We start from the raw sequence: 23,479 nt of genomic DNA, 5'->3' as shown, positions 1-23,479 counted from the left end.
CAAATTTCTCAAGCTATATAGACTGTGGATCAGCGTTCTGTCCTCAAGACTTCTATCTAAAATCCTAAAAATGAAACTAACAAAATAAACCTCATCCCCACTCTAATAACCCAAATCCAATTTGGTGAAACCTTAAACATTGCTGGTTGTACTTTACCTGAGGACAGAGGGCTTCTAGCTGGCTTGCAGACATTCGAACAAGCTTTACACCTTCTTCATTGTTTGAGATGGAACAGGCCAAGTTGGCAACCTAGAAGAAAAGATAAAAAAGACCTTTGAAGATTTTTCTCTTTTAACTTTAAAGGAAAACAAATGTACACCTACCCCATCCCTGACCTTTACAGAACAAATGACAAAAGCACCAAAGGTGTTTAACTTCTCACAGATTGATTACCTGCTTATGAGGACAAATTTTTTAGCTCTGTGCTAAGGAAATTAAACTCATAACACAGGTCACATTGTAAGCTGGTGGCAGAACACTGAAAGATCCTAGGGCTTGTAACTCACCAGCTTTACATGGGCTCTAACCTGCCTGAACAGTAAGTTGAGAAAAAGGGTCTCCTGGTGTGAGACGTGAGAAAAACCAAGGAACCAAAGGCACCAAAGAATCATTGGTACCCTCAAATAAAAATGTACTCTGCAGCTGTTCTTAAAGGAAGGAAATCGAAATTCTAAGCTGCTGTTCTCATTTGACAGGTGAATGGATGCTTACTTTAAGCCAAGATGAGTTTTATTTGAACGCAAGGCTATTTTTCAAATTAAAAAATAGCATTAACACATCAAGATGGACCCAAGTCCACCCTCATCAGAAATGGAAGAAGAAACAGAGATGATATCCCATAGTTAAGAGCAAAACTGTCTTTTAACTGGTTTCTCAAAAGCACTGACAGCTGCACTGTTTCCTGAATGATGCTATTTCATTTGAACTAAAATCTTTACCTTGCCATCCAACTGCCTCAATGACACTACTCATGTAGCCAGAAACAATCTTTCCAAGTTGTATCATACTTCTGCTGAAGCTCTGGCTGTGCTGAGAATGTTGTTCTGTAGCGGCTGCTAAGGCTGTGATCACTTACCAATGTTTCTAAATAAACAGGCTTGCCAATTCCATTAGCAATACCAAGGACCAACTGAATACACAGTGCTGAGACATATCTTGCCCCAGTTGCAAACTGAGTTATGAATGATAGAGGCGTAGGCAGTTGAATAACAGAGGCACTTTCTGAGAATTTAAAATGCCAGAGTAAACAAGGGCAATGGCAATAACCTTTGATTTTCACTCCTCCATCCAAGTTAAGCAGATAAAGGCACAAGAAAAATTATATACCATTACTGTTGTTCGCAGTGTTACAGTTAGGGGTTATCAGCTTTCTGTTAAGACTGCCAACTATCACAATCCTGCAATGCTTAATCACAAGAAGAAACAAAAGAACATGGAACTTAAACATAAAAATGTACGGAAAAAGAAAATTAAGTCAGATCTTTAATGGGTAAGGGCCTTCAAAATCACACAAAAGAAGTAAGATTTATACTCCCTGAAGGTTACAATTCCACTTTCCAGTGTCAACTGGACCTGAGCAAAGAGGCACTTCTATTCATGATGACAGTCTATAGAGATAATTGTTGATTTCTATTTGTTTCCTTTAAAAGTGCTACAAAATATGACCTAAGCTAAATTCTGTAGAAGATAAAACTTCTACAAACATTATCCCTCAAATGTACATTTTATGACACTCTACTGAAGGAGAAAGCTTAAATTAGATGTGTTTATGAAGCCACAGCTTCTATTGCTTCACTGCCTTAACAAGGCATTTTGAAACCAAATATAAAATTTGAGGCTGATGACTGAATTAGCAATTTGGGACGACAAAGATCCCTAGTCCCACCCCATGCCCACCATTTTCGGAGGCCAGTCAAATGTTAGATTCAGGAAGGTCTGTCACTGTTTCTGCCTTCCACTCTCTAGCCACTACTAGTAGTATAATTTTATATTCTCCCAATTTTATGAATCTGTAAAACTCAGAAAAAAATAATTAAATTAAGAAGCAAAGGATTACAATAAGTATTATCTACTACAGATCAGACACATGAGATGGTGTGTGGCTAAAGGCTGAAATGGCTGACTTTTGTAAACCATCTTTCCTGTTTCCTGATACATATCCTAACAAGACTTGGGAAGACTTATTCTTTATTTTAAAAGCATTACTTTAATGTTCTACAAGAGTACACTGCCTGTTTCAGGAGGCCACCCCGTCTGCCCTGGGAGGAGGAAGTGGGCACCTGTCACTGACAGTCTTCTCCAGATGAATGAGCTTCAATTCACCCTCCAGGGAAAGCGCCACGCACTCCTAACAATGACAAATGTGCAAATGCAACATCTCGACCACAGCTCTCTGAGAAGCTAACCTCATATACTAGTGCCAGGCTTGACTGCCATGAAAGCTGGGAATGAGGGAAGGGGCTTCCTAAATACCTCTTTGTGGGGCTCTAGAAATCTGGGATAGCAGCTCAGTAGACTGAAGAAGTTTCTGAAGTTTGAATTAAAAATACTCAGAGCAGCTAACTTCCAGAGAACCTAGCAGAGCGGAGACTTTGGAGAGTGATGAGTAACATCTCTAATTTGCTCTCGGAATAAATTTTTATATCTTTGCTACCACAGTAATTTGTGTATTAACAATTTAAACATCTTAGATTCCTGCTAATCTAAGAGGTCGGCTAAGACTGACACTATGACTACCAGCTTTGGAATCATGAGGCCTCTTTTGCACCACTTCTGCCCATCCCATTTAAGTTTGGACCCTGTAGAAGAACACAACATTTCAGAAAACTTTCAACTCCCTGATTGAAAAAAACCAAAGAACAGCCCTGGGCTTTAGCTGGTTTTAGGAGTAGCCCAGTAATAATCTGTGCTGTGCAGGAAAAAATTGTCACAGCCAGGCTGTGTCAAATCAACAAATATGACATCTGTACATGACAGGAAAGACAACTTTTCAGACATGTAGGAAAGCTCTAGAATTTCTTTACTTAAATAAAATGTATGAAACAAGGTTACAAGGGGGAAAAAATATACCATTATGACAAATTTTCCTCTGTTATACATGTATTGATGACTTTAAATAAATTTAAAATTTGTTTAGGTCAAACATAAGTTGTTTCCCACTGCCCCTTACCCTGGAACCTTTGCAGGAAGACAAGAAGAGATTTGATTTTGTTCTTGGTAATAAATTAATGACCTACTCTCACAGTAGCCTATACCTGTTGTGGAGGTGCAACAAGTGACAAGAATTGTGGAACAGGGAGCTTTTAAGTCTAAGTAGTGACACCACGACCTGAGTAGCATGCCGTAAAGTTGAAGCTCAAACTCTACATCACTTGCCATGTGATCTTGGGTCAAGCTACCACCTGAGTTTTCTTCTTCAAAATGGTTAAGCTCTCTGTACTCTCAAAAAATCCAAAGTAATAATAAATCAACTTTTCCAAACTTGTCATATATGAAGAGAGAAGTCCCAACTGCACATCATATAAATTTCAGAACCACTGAAGAAATTTCTAACAATTACTTCCAAACCCACAGAAGAAATGATGATGAAACAGAGGTCAAGCTTCCAACTTTCCAATTTCCAGGGACGGGTGTTGGCTATCTTATTAGGAGGAACAAGATAGCTAACCAAAAAGTGAAGCACACATGGGTGACAGAAAACTTCCAAACTGGACTGTGATGATGACTGCATAGTTCTGTAAACTTAGTAAAAACCATTGAATTGTACACTTAAAATGGGTGAGTTTTATGGTATATAAATTATACCTCAATCATGCTGTTAAAAAAAAATGTAGGGTAAGCAGGTGAGTAATTAAGGGAAATCAGCAGAGGCTAGAAATGAGAAAACAGAAATTCAGAGAGGTAAGCAAGCACTGAAAACTGTTTATGAAGGGAGTATGTGTGCCATTCTGTGGTCAGAACTTGGGTTTTTAATGGGTCTCATAAGGTAGATGCCTTAGATGAGAGACTCTGCACAGAGCTGGGACAGCCAAAAGGCAACATCCTAAGTGAAAGAGTGAATTAACAGAAAAGTCAACATGAAGAGCAAAATAGTAGGATACTTGCCAGTATAAGCCCTAATCACTCCCTCAAGGAGGAGAAAAAAAAAAGGTCTCTCCTGTAAATTCTAACCAAAGGCTGGCCCTCCTCAGGGGTTTAGGTATAGAAATATTATTTATCTGGCCCCCCAAAACTTTTAGGTTTAGGAGGTCATGTATTAGTAGTATCCGTAAGCAACTGGCAGAAGTAAATATAAATGGAAATTTTCTCTGATGGAAAGTAATCTAAACCCAGGCCTCAAAGAATTCCCAAATACGAAATACCAGGAATGTGAACCCACAATAAAAAATACAGGAAGTACACAAGGAAATAAGGCATCTTGAGCAAAAGAACTGTGTAATAAGATCCATGACTTGCAGATACTTAAACGATCAAAAGTGGAGTATTAAGAAATATGTTTTTTTACATTAGCAGAGATAACACAAAGTATAGAAAAGGAAAAACACACTCAGAAATAACTAGGCAGATTTGAGAAGGATCAAAATAGAACTTTAAGAGAAAAGTAATAATGTCTACCATTTCTAGATATTTAAAATAATATCGACTAGACACTGCTGAAAAGAGAATTACTAACCTGGAAAGTCAAACTGAAGAAATTATTCAGGAAAACCAAGACATTTTCATGACATGAAACCATAAAAGGAATTAAGAGACATGAAAGATAAATTGAGGTCTATTATTCAACTATGAGGATTTCAGAAGGGAAGACAGGGAGAATGCAAAAGAGGCAATACTGCAAGAGGTAACAGCTGAAATTTTTCAGCATGGATGAAACAATTTTCAGATCTGGGAAGATAAATTCTAAGCAGAGTAAATAAAAGGAAATCTACACCCTGACACACTGAAGTGAAGCTTTAGAAAAAAAGTGATTTTAAAAACAGCCAGAAAGTAAATACAAATTATCTACAAAGAAAGCTCAGTGAGATTGACTGCTGATTTCTCAACAGCAACAATGGAAGCCAGAGATAGGGTAATAATATTTTCAAATCCCTGAAGGGAGGTAGTGGGGGGAATCATCCTAGGACTATACATCCAATAAAATTATTTTTTCAAGAATTAAGCCAAAATAAAGACACTAAGACAAAACAAAAACAAAACCAATCTCAGAGCATTTACTCCAGACAGATCTTTCCTGCCCCAACTAAAGGTGTTTAATAAAGATGCTTTAGGAAAAAAGGAAGCAATCCCAGAAGGAAGGTTTAATATGCGAGAAGAAATGGGAAGCAATGAAAATATGGTATCAGATAAATTTTATGCAAAAGTTGAAATAAGTGAATAAAGCAATACCAACAGTGTCTAACTCATGGGGCTAAAAATTAAGAGAACCAAACTACTGGACAACAATAACATCTAAGTTAGAGAATAACTAAAGTCAAAGCATTCTAAGATTCTCATACTGTTTCAGAAGGAGGAAAAGATACTACTTACCCTCAACCTCTGAATTTAAACATGCATGCTTAAAATATCCAGAGTTGCGAGTAATAAAATGGAGTGTATGATTTCCAAATGAGAAGGGCGGGGGGGAATAGAAGGAAGTGGGAGGACTCAATCAATCCGAAAGAGGGAAGGAGAGTTAGAAACAGAGGAGGAGGGATGGAAGCAGGGTTAAGAAGGGGAAAGAGAGAACAAAAATGCAATGGTAAGAATGAATCCACATGTCATAATGATAATAAATGTGCGTGTACAAAACTCCCTAATTAACAGGAAAAAAACCCCTGCTAACCTGAATAACAATAACTAAACATATGCTCTTTACAGGACACGTTTAAAACACAAAGAAACTGGAAGGTTGAACATTATTTTAAAAAAGAAAGCAAGCTACACTGGGATGATCAGGAGGAAGCACTGGACTCACAGACTCACAGCCCTCAGTTCTCCTAATATTGTTACTGGGAGACGGAAGGCCACATGCTGGGTTAGCTCCTCATCACAGCTCTTTGGAACTCAATTCAGTGTCAACTGAATATTATGACCTTGCCATTTTAGAGGGAATTTACAAGAAAAAAAAATCATGTGGACTCTGTCACTACATTTATTACTAAAATGTTGAGGACCCTATGTATTAAATCATTCACTGCCCCTTATGTAAAAGTCCCAAGTAAGGATTTTTTTTTTAACATTTTACGATAGGCTCATTTCCCATGAAAAAATGGGCATACTTCTTCAATTCTAAAGACAAGAATACAGAACTGATTGTGTGTCTTCCTTTCCTCCATGCTACCAGGAAGTGCAGTAACACAACCAAACTCAAGCATGGCAATTATAGCTCGTAATTGTGTATTATTTCTCTCCTACGTCCTGATTTTCTACATCTACCTTAATTTCTCTTACATGTTTTTGTTCAAAATAAGCCATGCCAAATCTAATTTTAGGGATATAAGTATCTCTAGTAACAGGATTAGAAATTGTGAATTTACTAAAACATCATAAACTATTTTAAACAGCTTGGCTATGTGATATTTTTAAAAAGGCTTTCATGTGTAGATAACCACCCAGGTGATATTGTCATCATTTCCATTTACATGTTATTATACAGATCACTTAAAAAGTTCCCTATTTCTGTCTAATCTCCTGAATAATCTGTCAATAAGGCTAGGAAGGGTGCCTGTCTAAACACTAGCCCATCAGGTCTACTGGTGAGGCAATAGGAGGGCCTACACTCTTTTCTGAAGCAGGGCCAGAGTTGGGCAGAGTGCTTCCTTAATTGTTCCTGCCAACACTCCAAGAGAAAAGAATCTCAATGCTCCTTGAGAACAAGATACATCCATTTGCCTTCACCTGACCATCCCAAAATTTGACTAGGTGGTTCAGTTCAGCCAAAAAAGCTTGGTGTTAAGGTGTTAAAATAATACAGGCAAGACACTTTGGTCTTACACAACCCCATGCAGGTGAAATTACACACCCTTGAAAATGTGAGAAAACCAAGCACAATATGCTCAGGAAATTCTTGATTCTGAGGTCAGCATTCTTCCCTAAGAATACCCAACTGCTTTCATGCAAACATCCTACTGTCCTGGAAAACTGAAGCTTCATTTGATTGGCCATTTGCAAGAATTTCAGCCTATAGTATTGTACAGAGGTACTGAGAAAATATCCAAGATGTCACAGGCAGATGGTATAAGGTCAGTGTTTAATTCAAATGCCCCTTACAGAGGTTTCTTCAAGGTCACTTTACTGTGTATTATAAGCACAACACAGAATAAAAGTTATAATGAAGATCATTCAATTTGCAGTTAAAATACACATTTCAAGTCAATAAAGCCACAACCTATGAAGTCCTGGATAATGGGAAATACTTGGTCCTGGGGTGGTGGTGGTGGAGGACATAGCAAGTAATGATAATCCAGCTCAAAATCATACCAGTTACATTTACTTTTTGGTTCTTAATTCACAAGGCAATGAACAAAACACTATCTTATTGTACAGTGTCTCGGGCTGAGGGGAAAGGGATACTAAATGATAGACAGTTTTTACAGGCAAGATTTCATGAATTGTATTTTTTCTATTTTACTCTCAATTCATGAAATTGAAAAGGAACCAGAAGACAGCAAAATTAAAAAGGGAAAACTGATTGCTCTTTAGCTATTAAGCTGCTCACAGCAAAGGAGGTAGGCAAAGAATGAAGCAATTAAAAAGGACATGTGGGTGTTGCATTATTGACAAAAAGGTTAATATTTCTGACAGAAAATAAATTTTTCACCTCAATACACTAAACTGACAAGCAATATAAAGAAATCATTAACAGAAGAAAACGGTGAACAGAAGGGTCACCAGCTCATCAACACTGACCCTCAGCTCCTGCTCCCCTACTCACTGGCCTTGAGACGCACAACCTCTATGTACCCTTCACATAAGAAAAGGGGATTCAATACCATGTGGGGAGGTAATAGATCCCACTGACAACTGTAGTGTGAGGCAGTCAGAGGTCCTAGTCAGACCCTGAGAAAATAAGAGCAGCCACACAGCAAACACTCTGTTATTTGCTTTCCCAAGTAAAATCACAGTCATTTAATAAGGATCCAATAGGCAGCAGGCACCACACAGCCTTCCAAACACTATGCCCACACAGAGGGGCTGGAGAAATTCACTTCTGCTTATAAAACCTCACCAGTCAGTATGTGGTTTTTATTCTTCAAGCTAATCTTGTATTTCCATAATGTGGTATACAGAGAAGGTACCATAATATTCCCATTTCTCTGTGGATGCTATCCCTAATACTACTCAGAAACTATTAGTACATTTGAAGCAACTTTACATGACAACCCAAATTATAGCATAACGTTTTTACACTATTTTATTTGGCCGGGGTGGGCAGGGACAGAGATCAAGACAAAAGTTAAGGAGTTTGTAACTGGCTGAACAGCTAACTATACACAAAGAATCGTACAATCAACACAATGATTTCTAGTGGCAAGCTGAAAGAAAGTTTCTATCCCATGGGTTGTCTTAGACAGTACTTTATAAACATACTGGATAAAAGGAGAAAAGATATGCTTATTTTTTTAAAAAGAAAGAAATGATACAAGTTTGGAAGGGGTTGTCAATAATATGAAGAGCAATGCCAGCAACAGTCCTGACAGGACAGAACACTAGACTGAATCTAAGAAGTTTATACTGCATGAGTGTCAAAACAGAGAGAGTCAAACAACCAACTGCACCCACACAGACCAGGATGGAGAAGATGGAGTTGAGCAGCAGCACCTCTGGAAGCAAAATCCTGGAGCTGACTGTGAGGTCACTGCCCAAAAGCCAGTGGAAGCTTTGGCTGCTCTACGTCCATCTGCCCGCTCTTGCAGCAGGTGTTCAATAAGGACTGGCACTTAAGTGGCAAGCATTCAGAGAAGAGGCAGAATGAAGAGAGCCTCTCAAAGGCCTGAGGAAATCACCTAGACTAGTGCGTCCAACAGGAATACAATGTGAGTCACATTAAGAGGTGAGATTAGAAAAAATAATATTTAATCTCAAGATAATATATTTCAACATGTAATCAATAAAAAAGATAATGAAATCTTTTACATTCTTTTTCCATGCCACATCTTTGAAATCAGGTGTCTATTTTCACTTATAGATCCTCTCAATTCATTTGTGTGCAGCAGTAAAAAGATGGACAGGGAGTGTTCCAGAGAAGGAGACTGTGGCCCCCCATTCCTAACAACCAGAGAAATCCACCAGTGGAAGGTGCCGCCTCTGGAAGGAGGGAGTTTCCCACTACAGAATGAGTCTAAGAAAGGGTAAGTGTCAATACACGGATATTAAACAGAAGGGGATTTATACACCAGAGGGAGAATCAATGATTCTATGAGAAAGAACCATTCACTTAGGAGAGAAGAGATCGACTCAATCAGAAAACTGGGCTCCTAACGGGCGAACCTCCAGGGAAAAGTAAAACCAAACAATGCAAGGAACACCAGATAAAACAAGTGGTAAATCGCTGGGTAAATGGCCACAAACAGGATCTACATAAAGCTGCAAGAAACAAACCTGCCCTGTCTTACCTCTTCCATGTCGTATTTATGGCTGGGTAGCAAGCTATCCAAAAACCATGCACTCCACATTCCTTCAAGATGGGGAGGTGTTGTATAATAAAAAAATGTCTGGTCTTTGCACTGGATTCCTGGGAGGAAACTTCTAAATCCTTGAGAGATTTCAGGAGTGACAGGAGTGTCTTTCTTATTCATCATTTATGCTAACAAGGTAACTCCAGCTGAGCCCCTATATATGTTAGACTAATGAGATGACTGAGGATGGGTAGGCCACCATGCCAACCATGTGATTAGAGGATGGGGGCTTTCAGGAAAAACCAAGGTCCACGGAAGGAAGGGATTCTATAAATCATACCTACATAATGAAATCTCAGTAAAAACTCTGGTTGCTGAAACTCAGTGGAGCTTCCTGGCTGAACCATCAATGTGCCAGGAGGTGACATACCCTGATCCACGGGGAGAGGACAGGAAACTCTGTCTTTGAGACCTTCCCGCACTTTACCGTATGTGTCTCTTCATTTGGATGGACCTAATTTGTATCCTCTACAATAAAATGCAGTCATAAGGATAGCACTCTCCTGAACTCTATGAGTTGTCCTGTCAAATTAATGAACCTGAAGTGGGCCATGGAAACCCGCCAAATTTGTAGCTAGTTGATCAGAAGAGCAGGTGGACTGGAGACCCTCAAACTTGCAGCTGGCATTTGAAATGAGGGCAGTCTTGTGAAGAAGGGATGAGAGGTCATGGGAACCCTTGAATTTATAGACAGTTGGGTCAGAAGTACAGGTGGGCTGGGGACTCCCCTAACTTGCAGTTGGCATCTATAGTGAGGACAATCTTACTGGGAATTATGCCCTTTACCTGTGGAGTCTGTGCTAATTGCAGGTGGTTAGTGATAGAATTGTATTTCAATATTTTAGGAGGACAAACATATCTGGCAGAATTCTCAGTGGCTGCAGAATCGGAGTCCTTCCTTTCCTGCCAGAGGCCTATCACCACCAGCCCTTCCCAACTTTCACATAGCACCCCTACTCCCCCTAAACCCCAGGAAAAATGGCAAATGGCCCCTAAAACCGAAGTTGGCCTGCAGACATTTACTCCACTTAAGAGGGGGAACTAATAAAAAGAAAGGAAGATGTCAGGAGATTAAGAAAATAATCACAATAAAGTATTTTACCTTTGCTTTAAACAAGTCTCTCACTAATTCAGTGTTTCATTATAATACAAAAGTACCAGTGTGGGGAGGAGAAGGCTTGTCATTGAAGAATGAAGTTCTGCCTTGAATCAGGAATTTGAGGCTTCTATAACAAACACTTTAAAAATTCATTTCCTTTCCATGCACACATGCAATTATATACCCTAGGATCTCTATTACCATAAATGTAATTTAAATGTTTGCAGAATGATACTACAAGGCCTTTGGTTATGCATCAAGCAATGAAAAGCCATGTGTCATTTAATACACATATATTATGTGTGTGGGACGATGTGGGTGGAGGGCATGGAGAGGGGAGAGAGGGGAGAAAGGAGTCAGAAGTCAGTTGTGACAGGGAATATCAAAATTAAACATTAAGGGGCCCTTGGTTAGTTCAGAATGAAATAAGAAGTATAAGCATGGACAAAGTTCCTGGAGCAGGTCTCCAAACCCACCAGGTCCATCTAGTGCTTCTTACTGGCCATAAGGCTGTCCACTACGCCAGTAAGCTTGAGTGGCACAGCCCTCATTGTGGGAGGAATGCAAGTTACTTAACCTCTCTAAGCCTGTTTCCTTACCTAAGAATGTGGAAAGTACATTGTATTTGCATATACATGGTACACAGCAGGTGCTCAACAAGTGTCAGTTTTGTTGGATGGAGAGGCTGAGGACTGTACAGCAGGTCCTTATAAAGGGCCCTCCAGCTGTAGAACAGAAAAAGGCTGCCCTGTGAGGTTCAGCCTGCCATACTCTTTCAGATGCCCTTTCCAATGCCTTTGCCATTACTGCTACCTGTTACCCAAGGCCATGGGCTGGCAGTGTCCTTGCTTCCTGCCTCACAGGCACAATTTCTAAGATGTAGGCTACTTACAGGAGGTTGGCTTCCTGAAGACAATCTTTGTACATTTGAAGGTTACACCTCATGCAGTCATATGACTACTGTGAAAAGATTATGCTTAATGGAGACACAAAACGCACGTCTTCTAACCAAATGCCAGAATCAGTAACTTGAATAGCAGACTGACCTACGTATTTTGCACATAATTAATTCAGGTGAGAATAACGATTAATGTTCAAAGAAAACTAGATTTAAAATTAGTAACACATTTAATGTGATAACTGATGTTTTCCTTAGAATATTTTTATGGTACTAACCTGGCCTAATGTCACTATAAATCCAAACGTACAAGAAACACATTTTACATAAAAGGCCCATTTTCTGTTCTTACATAATGACCAACTTACCAAATGGTCTACAGAATATCTCTTCCAAATATTAGATGTTTTACATTAGGGTTACAAAATTAAATAAGTTGGGTATATGCTTACAGTGTGTCAAATTTTTGAAATAAAATAATAATGAAATCAATTAAACAGTAACATAATTTCAGTAATCAAAAGGTAGCAGGCAAGCCTAACTTATCTGGAAATTAAATAGCAACTCACTCTTTCTTCTTATAGCCAAAAAAACCAACCACTAACATACAGATATCTACTGTTCAAACATATCTAATTAGCAGCACATTAGGGCTCAGTTTCTTCAATTTTTTTTTTTTTTTTGGCTGTGCCATGTGACCTGGCTTGTGGGACCTTAGTTCCCCAACCAGGGATTGAACTCACGCCCTCGGCAGTGAAAGTGCAGAGTCTTAACCACTGGACCACCTGGGAATTCCCAATTTCTACAATTTTAAAACAAGATGATGGAGCTGAGTCTGTGTCTCAGGCAAAGGGTTAAGCACTTGACATACAGCATCTCTTTGAGATCTCAAAATAATCCCTAGATAGGTATCATTAGTATCTTCATTTTATAGTAAGAAATGGGAATTCAGAGGGGTTCAGTAATTTGCCAGGATGCAAGCCCAGGCAGTATGACTCCTGAGCTCCACCTTCTAGCCACTACTTTCTACAGTGTCTTCTGAGTTTAAGCATGTCATGATCTATTTTATTTGCATTAACACCAAGAGGAGATGTTAAGTTTCCCAGTAAAGACTACCTATATCTAATTATGTATGTAATTAATGTAAACTGACCAAAATGGTAGTTTTGGATAGACGTTAATAATGACAGACTTTCATCTTACACATATTGTACATTAGATGAGCCCCTAAATTTTTCCGCTGATTAAATACTGTGGTTAAAAATCACCACAGTCCATCAAGTTACACATAATTAATAAAACTGCTAATACACTTACCTCAATTAATTTGTTGGCATGTTCACGGAAAACTTGGGCATATTCTTTAACTTCTTTCTCATTTCCATTCTTTGCAGCTTCAATCAATACTAAAAGTGGAACGTTGGTTTCCAGAAATGAATCTGAAACATGGTCCATGACAGCTTTGCGGAGCTAATAATTAAATTGTAAAAATTTGATTTTATTTCTACCAAGAAGCTAGATTGCTTTTTTTTCTCTTGCACTTTTAAATCTAATGAAAGCTCATGACAGTTTGGCTGCACGTACATGAGGACCCCTCATGTAAGCCATGCAGTTATATAATCTGCAACACAGGAAACACAATTGTGGAGATAACAGCTTATACTACAGTTACAGCATTTCAGCAACAGAATCTCAGTTTTCAAAATAAAATCCTTTTTTTCTTGGGAATTACAAAACGAAAGCTTGTATCTTAAAGGAATAATAAAAAACTGAACAGAAAACAGCTCTAGATTGAATTGGCACATAGCCTTGAAATATATATATAATTAGCCTAATTGGCTAAATAAAACTGAGAAGGGAGAAAAAAAGCACTTTCTGGTTTATCTGAATAGGGTGAGCACTCTATGAACCTTAAAATTGAAAGGTTATCTTTATAACCATTTGTGATACTACTTTACCAAAAGGAAGACGTATAGATACATTCCATCTTTAATTCTGCTTTATATCAGACATGAACAATAAAATGTTTCTCCACTAAGTCAGGAGATTGTTTGTATTACTATTACAACTTCTTTTTAAGTCTTAATACACTGTTTTACAAATTCAATCCAACTTTTTCTTAAAGACTAAAACTCAATTTAATTCCAAAATGTTAATGGGATTATTTAACATTAAATGAAGAGAAAGACCCTCTGTACTTACTAACTCAGAAAACTGATGGCCCCAAATACCTCTATATCCACCATATTTATACCAGAAACACATTTCCATCAAGGATCAAAATCAGAATGGGGCAAGTCAAATAAATAACTTCAATTCCTGTCTCTATTGTTTGTAAGTTAACATCACAAGATCCTGCAGGGTATTTTCACAGATCCCCAAGTCATTTTAAGTTGATTTTCTTACCTGAACATCCTTTTCACACTAGAGCTAATTTATACAGTCCATTCCAGTGGGACTGTATTATTCCAGGTCCCCAAGAGATTTTATTAGCCATTTAGAAGCTTATTAGCAAAAAACAAATAGAGATAGTCAGCTTTCTGTGAAAATTCATCCGTTAACTCAAGAAAGACTATGTGCCCAGTATTTGTTGGGATTTTAACCAAAACAACTAAAGTGAGAACTTGGGAAAGTAATCAACACTTCTTCCAGCTTACCTGCCTACGCAAGTCCCTGGTCTTCTTGGTCATTTTATCTATTGCAGAATTGAGTGCATCACTTCTTTCTTTACGTCCAGCCTGGAAAACAAGGAAAGAGATGCACATTGCAGTAATTTACAAGGAAATGTAATGATAGTCAATAACTAAGTTCAGATCAACATGGAAAAATCAATTTTTTAGCCCCAAGTTGGGACATACAGGTGGTTGGGGAGAGCACCATGTGGCTTTGTTCATAAAAAGCTAATTTTACAACTCTTAGGGGCTCCATATTATCTCAGGATGGAAATTGAGGGGGTTCTGCCAAAATAAGAGAAGCCAAGAGGTGAGACTTTGGCTTAAAGTTCTGCTTGAAAAATTAAATTTATATTTTAATTCAAGGTTCAGCATGCAGCTGTTGGTGGGAATGTAAACTGATACAGCCACTATGGAGAACAGTATGGAGGTTCCTTAAAAAACTAAAAATAGAACTACCATATGACCCAGCAATCCCACTACTGGGTATATACCCTTAGAAAACCATAATTCAAAAAGAGTCATGTACCACAATGTTCATTGCAGCTCCGTTTACAATAGCCAGGACATGGAAGCAACCTAAGTGTCCATCAACAGATGAATGGATAAAGAAGATGTAGCACATATATACAATGGAATATTAATCAGCCATAAAAAGAAACGAAATTGAGTTATTTGTAGTGAGGTGGATGGACCTAGTCTTGTCATACAGAGTGAAGTAAATCAGAAAGAGAAAAACAAATACTGTATGCTAACACATATATATGGAATCTAAAGGAAAAAAAATGGTGATGAAGAACCTACGGGCAGGACAGGAATAAAGTAGCAGATGTAGAGAATGGACTTGAGAATATGGGGAGGGGGAAGGGTAAGCTGGGACGAAGTGAGAGAGTGGCATGGACATATATACACTACCAAATGTAAAACAGATAGCTAGTGGGAAGCAGCCACATAGCACAGGGAGACCAGCTCGGTGGCTTTGTGACCACCTAGAGGGGTGGGAGGGAGATGCAAGAGGGAAGAGATACAGGGATATATGTATATGTATAGCTGATTCACTTTGTTATAAAGCAGAAACTAACACACCATTGTAAAGCAGTTATACTCCAATAAAGATGTTTAAAAAAAAAAAAAGGTTCAGCATACAACAATTTCATTAACGAACCAGCTCTCCAAGAACTGCAAGCAAGAACAGGTTATACCTGATTTTGAAGAACTCTGAGATACGAAGAAGGTCAAAATGTGAAAGATGGCACCTGGCACTAAAACAATGTGAAACAACATGTCTTAAAACTAAGATGTACCATGATGGATAGGAGTTAATAACGTATTTTTATATAGCTCAAATAAGAATGCTTTGTCAGATTACTTCAGTTAACAGTGTATATTATACAGGCCAAATAAGTATGCTTTGTAAGATTACTTAAAATTCTAGGCTAAGCCTTAACGCAATTGTATTGCACAGAAAAGAACCTATCAGCCACTCTGAGAGAGGTATGTAAATCAGCATTTGTTCAGAGGTCAGCGGGTTGAGTGGACATTTGCATTGGGGAACATTCTAAGCAGAATCAAAATGGATGGTAGTTGAAAGAAAAGGGACAAAGGTAGTTATCCCAGGTAGAGATAGCTAGCCATGTGCTTAGAAATACCTAGTAAGACATCAACTAGGCTAAACTACGAAATATATTAAAAGTTTTTGCTTACAAAATGCCTGTCAACAAATGTGGCTCTTTCTGTAAAACATATAGTAATTACAGAAGAGATATGAATGGACAAAGGAATTTAACCCAGTGTTTCTCCACCCATGGTCACCCTCAAGACATTCTGGTATGGATATGCCATCAGTACATAAGTCAGCATAGTAGATAAACAGCTGGGGATGGGGAGATGTGGTTACATGCTTTCTGAGTGCCTTTTTTTTTTTTTTTTTTTTTGCTGTACGCGGGCCTCTCACCGTTGTGGCCTCTGCCATTGCGGAGCACAGGCTCCGGACATGGCTCACGGGCCCAGCCGCTCCGCGGCATGTGGGATCCTCCCGGACCGGGGCGCAAACCCATGTCCCCTGCATTGGCAGGTGGACTCTCAACCACTGCGCCACCAGGGAAGCCCCTCTGAGTGCCTTTTAATGTACATTTGTGACTCAATCTCTCTCTTATCCCCCATCTGTTAAATGGAGACAATGACACTTGTCCCTCTGCCTCCATCTCTGGGCTATTAGAAGGAATATTGATGGATACAGGTTATTTAGCAGAAGACAGAAAGGAGACAAAAAAGGACTTAAAATTGAAAGTTGAAATATAACTGACACATTGATATGGTCCCTGTCACATCTGGTCAGGGTCATATCCCTTACCTTTTCCTCCAACTGTACTGTCAGTAAAGTTAAGTAATCCACTAATATTGATGGGTTTAAGGGGAAAAAAAACAAAGAGTCTCAACAAAAACTGAGAAAATATGAGCATTTCTACCTGTAGGAGTAAACGGTGATTTATTCATGGCCATCAGTCAGAAGACAACTTGACAAGTATAATCAGTTACTGACAATCTCAAAGATCAAAATAACAGGATCTAAGGCAAAGGTGGCTAAAACTGAATTTTAAAAAAAAAAATCAAACTGACCTCATAATTAATGCTTAAATCAGGAAAGTCTCAGTACATTTCTTAGATACTCAAGCACTCACTTTGAAGTAAACCTAGTAAAATTTGTCATTGTACCTAGCTACGTTTTGGGGGGTGTTTCTAATAGATCATTTACTCCAGAAAACATCTGTTATCTGAAATCCAAAGGTTGGGTTCAATAACCTCATGAGAGCCTAATTCCCTGCAACGTCCTCAATTTGGGTAGAAGAATTTATAATACTTAGAAAGTTATATAAAAGTAAATCCTTAAACTTCACTTTTGTGTCTGTGTGTGTGGTACGCAGGCCTCTCACTGCCGCGGCCTCTCCCGCCGCGGAGCACAGGCTCTGGACGTGCAGGCCCAGAGGCCATGGCCCACGGGCCCAGCCACTCCGTGGCACGTGGGATCCTCCCGGACCGGGGCACGAACCCATGTCCCCTGCATCGGCAGGCAGACTCCCAACCACTGCGCCACCAGGGAAGCCCTAAACTTGACTTTTGAGGGAATTACATTCACACAGCAAAATTCACACAACATGAATCTGTTAATTCTTTGTCAAACTACCTTAAAAATCAATTTGTCTTTCTTGTTACTTTAGGAAGTAGAGGCTTATGCCTCATTAATCAGTAGGGAGCAGTTCAGAAGCAGTTACTTACTCAAGTTTTTAGGTTATACTAGACAGACCACTTTTTTTTTTTTTTTTTTTTTTCCGGTACGCGGGCCTCTCACTGTTGTGGCCTCTCCCGTTGCGGAGCACAGGCTCCGGACGCGCAGGCTCAGCGGCCATGGCTCATGGGCCCAGCCGCTCCGCGGCATGTGGGATTTTCCCGGACCGGGGCACGAACCCGTGTCCCCTGCATCGGCAGGCTGCACCTCAACCACTGCGCCACCAGGGAAGCCCCAGACCACCTTTTAAATCAAAGCATCCCTTAAAAAAAAAGAAAAAAACCCCAGTCCAAATAGCAAGTTTACAGTTCCAATAATTTAAAATATAATAGGGGTGAGTACACACACTTACAAACTTAATAATGAGCTTGATGAAAGTAGAAGGCTTGCTGATCTGTAAAACAAGATCTTACTTCTCTTTGAGATTAAGGCTGTTATGATTTTGTATTTCTAGTTTTGGCTAGGCCAAAGTAAATTTGCCCAATGAATCTTTAAAATAAGTGACTCTCGGTTCCCACCTAATTGAGAGACTCTATTCCACTAAGCAGGGAGACCACCTGGACTCACTCAATGTTGATATGTATGCCCCTGCTACACAGTGAAAAAAGGGCTTTCTAAGAAAAAGATATGGTATGTTTGGGGTTTCAACATAAAGCTTCTCCTCAACAAGTAAATACCAGCGGAATTGAGGAGAGGCAAAGGTTATTAGCTGGGACTGCCTCTAAGCAACACAGTTTTGGCTGAGACAGTGAAAGGGCTTTTAAAACCAATCTTTAAGAGAAGCATGAAGAAGCCATTCCACCTTCCTCCTGCGTGGACAGACTTCTATCTACTTAGACAATCTTTACTGAGCACTCTACATCCACTGGAGTAGGCAGGATTAGCCATATCCTTCTCTCAGAGGGTTTCTAATCTGAGATAAAATAATTCAGAGCAACCTCTAATTCAGCAAGACCCTGTATTGTGATGGGCTTGACAGGAGTTCAGAATGACATAACAGTGGGTCAGAACAGTAAGTAAAAGTCATACAGGAAATTACATTTAAGTTTGTAATTGATTTCTTTTTTTTTTTTTTAAGTATTAAGAACTAGAATTTCCTGGAGGATTTTACCCATTTTGGTGGTGACCTCTGGGAGAACAAACTTTTGTTTTTCCTTCCAACGAGAAGGAAAAGATTCTCTGCCATTCATTAAAATTTAGTATATATAGCAAAGACCATAAAACCTTTAAAAAACAAATGACTAACTGGAAGAAATCTTTGTAAAATATTTCACAAACAAAATTAATTTCTTTAATAACAATGAGAAGCCCATGCACCACAACAAAGAGTAGCCCCTGCTCGTCACAATTAGGGAAAGCCTGTGCGCAGCAACGAAGACCTAACACAGCCAAAACTAAATTTTTAAAAATTAAATCTTTAGGGCTTCCCTGGTGGTGCAGTGGTTGAGAGTCCGCCTGCTGATGCAGGGGACACGGGTTCGTGCCCCGGTCCGGGAAGATCCCACATGCCGCGGAGCTGGGCCTGTGAGCCGTGGCCGCTGAGCCTGCGCATCCAGAGCCTGTGCTCCGCAAGGGAGAGGCCACAACAGTGAGAGGCCCGCGTACCGCAAAAAAAAAAAAAATCTTTGTGGTCTAAATGTACCTCTGCTCAAACTTCTATGGAAAATCTTCCTTTACCTAAGGTGCATCACTCCAAAATTTATTGCTGAATTTTCTAGCCCTGGGCACAGAACACAATGCTAGCACAACAGAATTAGGCTGTCACATGATCCTAGTTCTGCCACCCCACCAATACCAACAATTGCCAAAAAGCACATGCCTCCAAAGCCAAACTTTGTAAGTCACAGCACCAAAAGGGACACAGCTCATCATCACTGGTGTAACCATCACTCCTTCCTACTCCTTTCTCGGTCATGTTTAATAAAGATAACAAAAGAACTTAAAAATCACAATTAATGGAGGGCAAGGACGAGGTCAAAAATAGGGATTCTGTAGGCTTACTGTGGACAGTCTACTTCTTACAGGGCTTTTGAAAGGAAAGATCCCAGCAATAGAGATACTTATTTACACTCAACAGTGGTCCCCTGTGATTTCACCAAAACTCTAAGAGCCTAGAATTTTAAATGTTCTCAGATCCTCTGGCTCTACCTGGGATAAATCAACTACTCTTTAGCCCATCTCTAACATGACAGATTGGTAAGTCCATCAATCCTTACATATTCTACCTGCCTCTGTCAGATAAGTTCTGGTTCTTGGGAGGATAACAAACGGTTTAGTGCCAAACCCCAGTAGCTTTTAAAGAACAAATCAAAAATTTTAAAGAATAGTCAGACTTCCCTGGTGGTGCAGTGGTTTAAGAATCCACCTGCCAATGCAGGGAACACGGGTTCAAGCCCTGGTCTGGGAAGATCCCACATGCTGCAGAGCAACTAAGCCCGCGTGCCACAACTAACTGAGCCTGTGCTCTAGGCCCGTGAGCCACAACTACTGAGTCCACACGCCACAACTACTGAAGCCCGTGAGCCTAGAGCCCGTGCTCCGCAACAAGAGAAGCCACCACAAGGAGAAGCCCGTGCACTGCAACGAAGAGTAGCCCCCGTTTGCCACAACTAGAGAAAGCCCGCACACAGCAATGAAGACACAACACAGTAAATAAATAAATAAATAGTTTAAAAGAACAGTCAATCTTTGTCTCCAAATACACACGTTTGAAAGCAGTGAACAACTCTAGGTTTTATCAGAATATTCTCCCACCCTCTTTCTTTCCCGCCTCCAGAAACAGGCTAGTAAAACCCACTCACTCTAATACAGGTATTGATACAATATAGGCCCAAGTATGTGGCTGCCAACTAAGAACCCTAAAAGGCTCTTAGGAGGGGATATACTCAGACCCACAAATCTTGGATCTCCACCCTAAAATGTCTGTCACTTTTTGATAATCGTAAGGAGATCTCCAAGGAACAATGACCAAGACTGGAAGCAAAAAGGTTTATTTTAACATACTTCTCCAGAGCACCTCTGTGCTTCCCCACCACACCTCTGGGTGCTGGGGTATTAAAATTTTTGGAGTCAGGCATGATTAGTTAAGAAATATTTGACTCTTTAGCATAAAGCAAAACCCAGCTCCCTCTCTACCACAAATTAGAAGATTTCATGTGTATACCCATACATCTGCTTCTCCAGGTGGGGAAATATTTGTCCCTAATTAGCAATATATATTCAAAGCAAACTATCATGTAGAGTAATGCAGGTAACTACAACGCCTAAGCCCTGCCACATGACTCATTTAATTTGCTTACAACCATTTACAGAGAGGACAGGCGGGCTAGATTTTACTTGTCCTTTGCCTTGTCACGAACAACTAAAACAGTGAAAATTGAAACAGATGATATGGAAAGTACCTTCCAGAGGTTGTACTGCCACTTTAAGTCAAAGGCATATGTACGCAGAATAAAGCTGTTGTAAAATGAAACCAAGAAAAAGTTTAATTCAGAAAGAACATGGGTTTTTTAGTCCTTTTAGCTAAAGAAAGATAAAGATCAAAAAATGATAAAAAGTTCCATCAATAGGAACTATGGTACTTCAACCAATTTTAAGACAAACACCACATCTTCTTTGATTTCACAGTCTAAACTTTTTGAACCCAAAGGGAGGGCAAGTGGGCAAGGTGGGCAAGATGGCTGGTGACCTAGACGGACTGTGCTCTCTGGGTACTGTGATATGGCAGGCATTACTGCCCACTTCTCCAGATGCATCAAAAAATAATTACTCTTGATTGTACTGGTGCTCTTCTGTGCAATTTTCCTTGCCCATAAATCTGTTATAGCAGTATTGGGATAACGTAATTTAAGGGTTTTCCATTTGTTAGTATAAGAAGTAGACCAAGCAGACTACAGAGCAGAAAGGAACCAAGAGTTTAAGGGGAAGGAAATGCTCTTCCCTCTAAATTTTCACATACAACTCATTCCTAATCATGGTTGCTCTAATCCAATTGGTTCTAATGCTTTTCTCCACATGGAATTAAAGTTGTTACTTCAGGGAAGAATTTAATCCAGCTCCTCCCGCCTTGCAAAGGTTTTTTTTAATCAGAGGGTGGCTGACTTCAATAAGAGCATTTATAGTATCCCAAGGGCTTCTTTTCCTTTAAAAAAAAAAAAAATTTAACACCCTTGTCAGACTCCCCTTGTTGGAAGTTTTGGGAACAAGTTCCTATAGAACGGTCACTCTGAAACCTATGGTCACAGACCTGTAAGAATTTGATTAAACCTTATCCACAGAAAAATGCACAAGCAACAAAATTCTACAAGCCAATTATGGACCCAGGTTAAGAACTTTTAGCTTACAAGAGAGAAAGACTACGGAAAGGATCAAGGTCAGTTGGGGGAGTGGCACCCTTGAAGTCTAAAACAGGACCTCTCCCTCCCTTCCTTAACCAGCAAGCAGGAATACAGTGGGAGTACTAGTTCCTGAGAATAAGGGGTTCCACTCATGGGTAACTTTGGCTTGGGCACGCTATCTTAGAACTGCACTGCCCACAGAGTCTTTCCTTCAGTCTTCTTCTTTCAGAGGTATCAGACATGCCCCATGGTTGTTAGACTCTACCAGACCTAAGTGTATTCCTGCTGTCTTCTCTCTCCCTTTGCACATCCCAGGTATTTTCCTCAATAAAATTCTTATACTTCTAATCCTACCTTGGGGTCTGCTTTTAGGAGGAGCCAAACTACACACGTGCAGCTGCTGCTGTCTCCACAGAGCCCTGAGGAAGGCACCTTGGAGTCTTCCAGTCCTCACTCTAGCACCACACTCCAACACAGAAACTAAACCCCTTGAGACAATAACTTCTTACACATGCTCAGTGTGATAAAGCCCCTGGAAGCCAACAGACTGGTGATGTTCTGGTTTCACAGACACAATGGGTAGTTTTCAGATTTTTGCCTTCAGGTCTGAGACAAGGCCTACTAAGGATAAGTGCCAATGATATGGGAGAAATGGCCTGGAAGGCCAAATCAATAATGTCAGATGTATAAAAGGCCTTACCTTTGTCAGGCCTGAAAATATGACCCTGACTCACAGTAGAAATATCTTTTACATTTATACAATAGTAAACACAGAGCTGTACAGTCATAACCAAATTCTGGAAAGTGATACTATTCAACAGGGAGAAGATGGTGTTAGGTCAAGTAAAAACAGCCAAAGCAAAAATCCTATTCCAGAGTATGAGTGACCTTTTGTATTCCCTAGAGAGATTTCAACAACAGTTAGTATAAGACTCAAAGTCAGTTCTTAAGTGTACCAGCAGGCATTACTGAGTGTGCAAATGCTCTATTGTTTGAGGGTCACAATACCCCAATCCCAGAGCAGTAGAGGCTTTTAGCCGAAGAAGTGGGTGAAATTCTGAGGTAAATACAAGGGATCATGTCAGAATCCAGCCATGCTATACCACTTGTCCTAAATCATTTCTGTTCCACGGTTAACACTTAGGGCATGCAATATTAAATGACTGTATCAACCTACCCTTTTCTCCTACTAAGACATCCAAAGATCAAATCAGCATTATTTTTCAATTAGCACTGTGATAAAACACTATTATATAAAATAAGACAGAGAAGGAGAATCTTTTTAATTAGCTTTCTCCTGAAATTCTCGAAGAGCAAAATAACCAAATGCTTTGTTTTCCAACCTTTTTTTTTTTGCCCTTTATTCTTGGTTTATGATGTTAAACTCTTAATGACAAAGAAGCAAAGCCCACTTAGCTAGTTTACCAACACATTTGAAGCAAATCATAGTCATACTTCTATGTTAACCAAGCATGACAGCAAGGTGACTGAGTAGCTTTCCAAACTACCAGAGCAGCAGGCACTTGCAGA

At 39.6% G+C, this 23,479-nt stretch overlaps 1 protein-coding gene across 1 annotated transcript in view; it reads right to left on the bottom strand.

Annotated features, from left to right (window-relative positions):
- The window catches only part of CTNNA1 (catenin alpha 1), a 180,284-nt gene that overhangs the window by 32,704 nt on the left and 124,101 nt on the right, over window positions 1-23,479 (bottom strand). Inside the window, exons 8-10 of the mRNA XM_060143688.1 lie at window positions 14,312-14,392; window positions 12,972-13,124; window positions 158-250 (exon numbers count right to left, since the gene is read on the bottom strand). Of these exons, the coding sequence (XP_059999671.1) occupies window positions 158-250; window positions 12,972-13,124; window positions 14,312-14,392 (327 nt within the window). The remainder of the gene's footprint in view (window positions 1-157; window positions 251-12,971; window positions 13,125-14,311; window positions 14,393-23,479) is intronic.

The sequence above is a fragment of the Lagenorhynchus albirostris genome, chromosome 3, assembly GCF_949774975.1.
Source record: "Lagenorhynchus albirostris chromosome 3, mLagAlb1.1, whole genome shotgun sequence".
Lineage (NCBI taxonomy): Eukaryota > Metazoa > Chordata > Mammalia > Artiodactyla > Delphinidae > Lagenorhynchus > Lagenorhynchus albirostris.
This window is presented reverse-complemented; position numbering and strand designations above follow the sequence as displayed.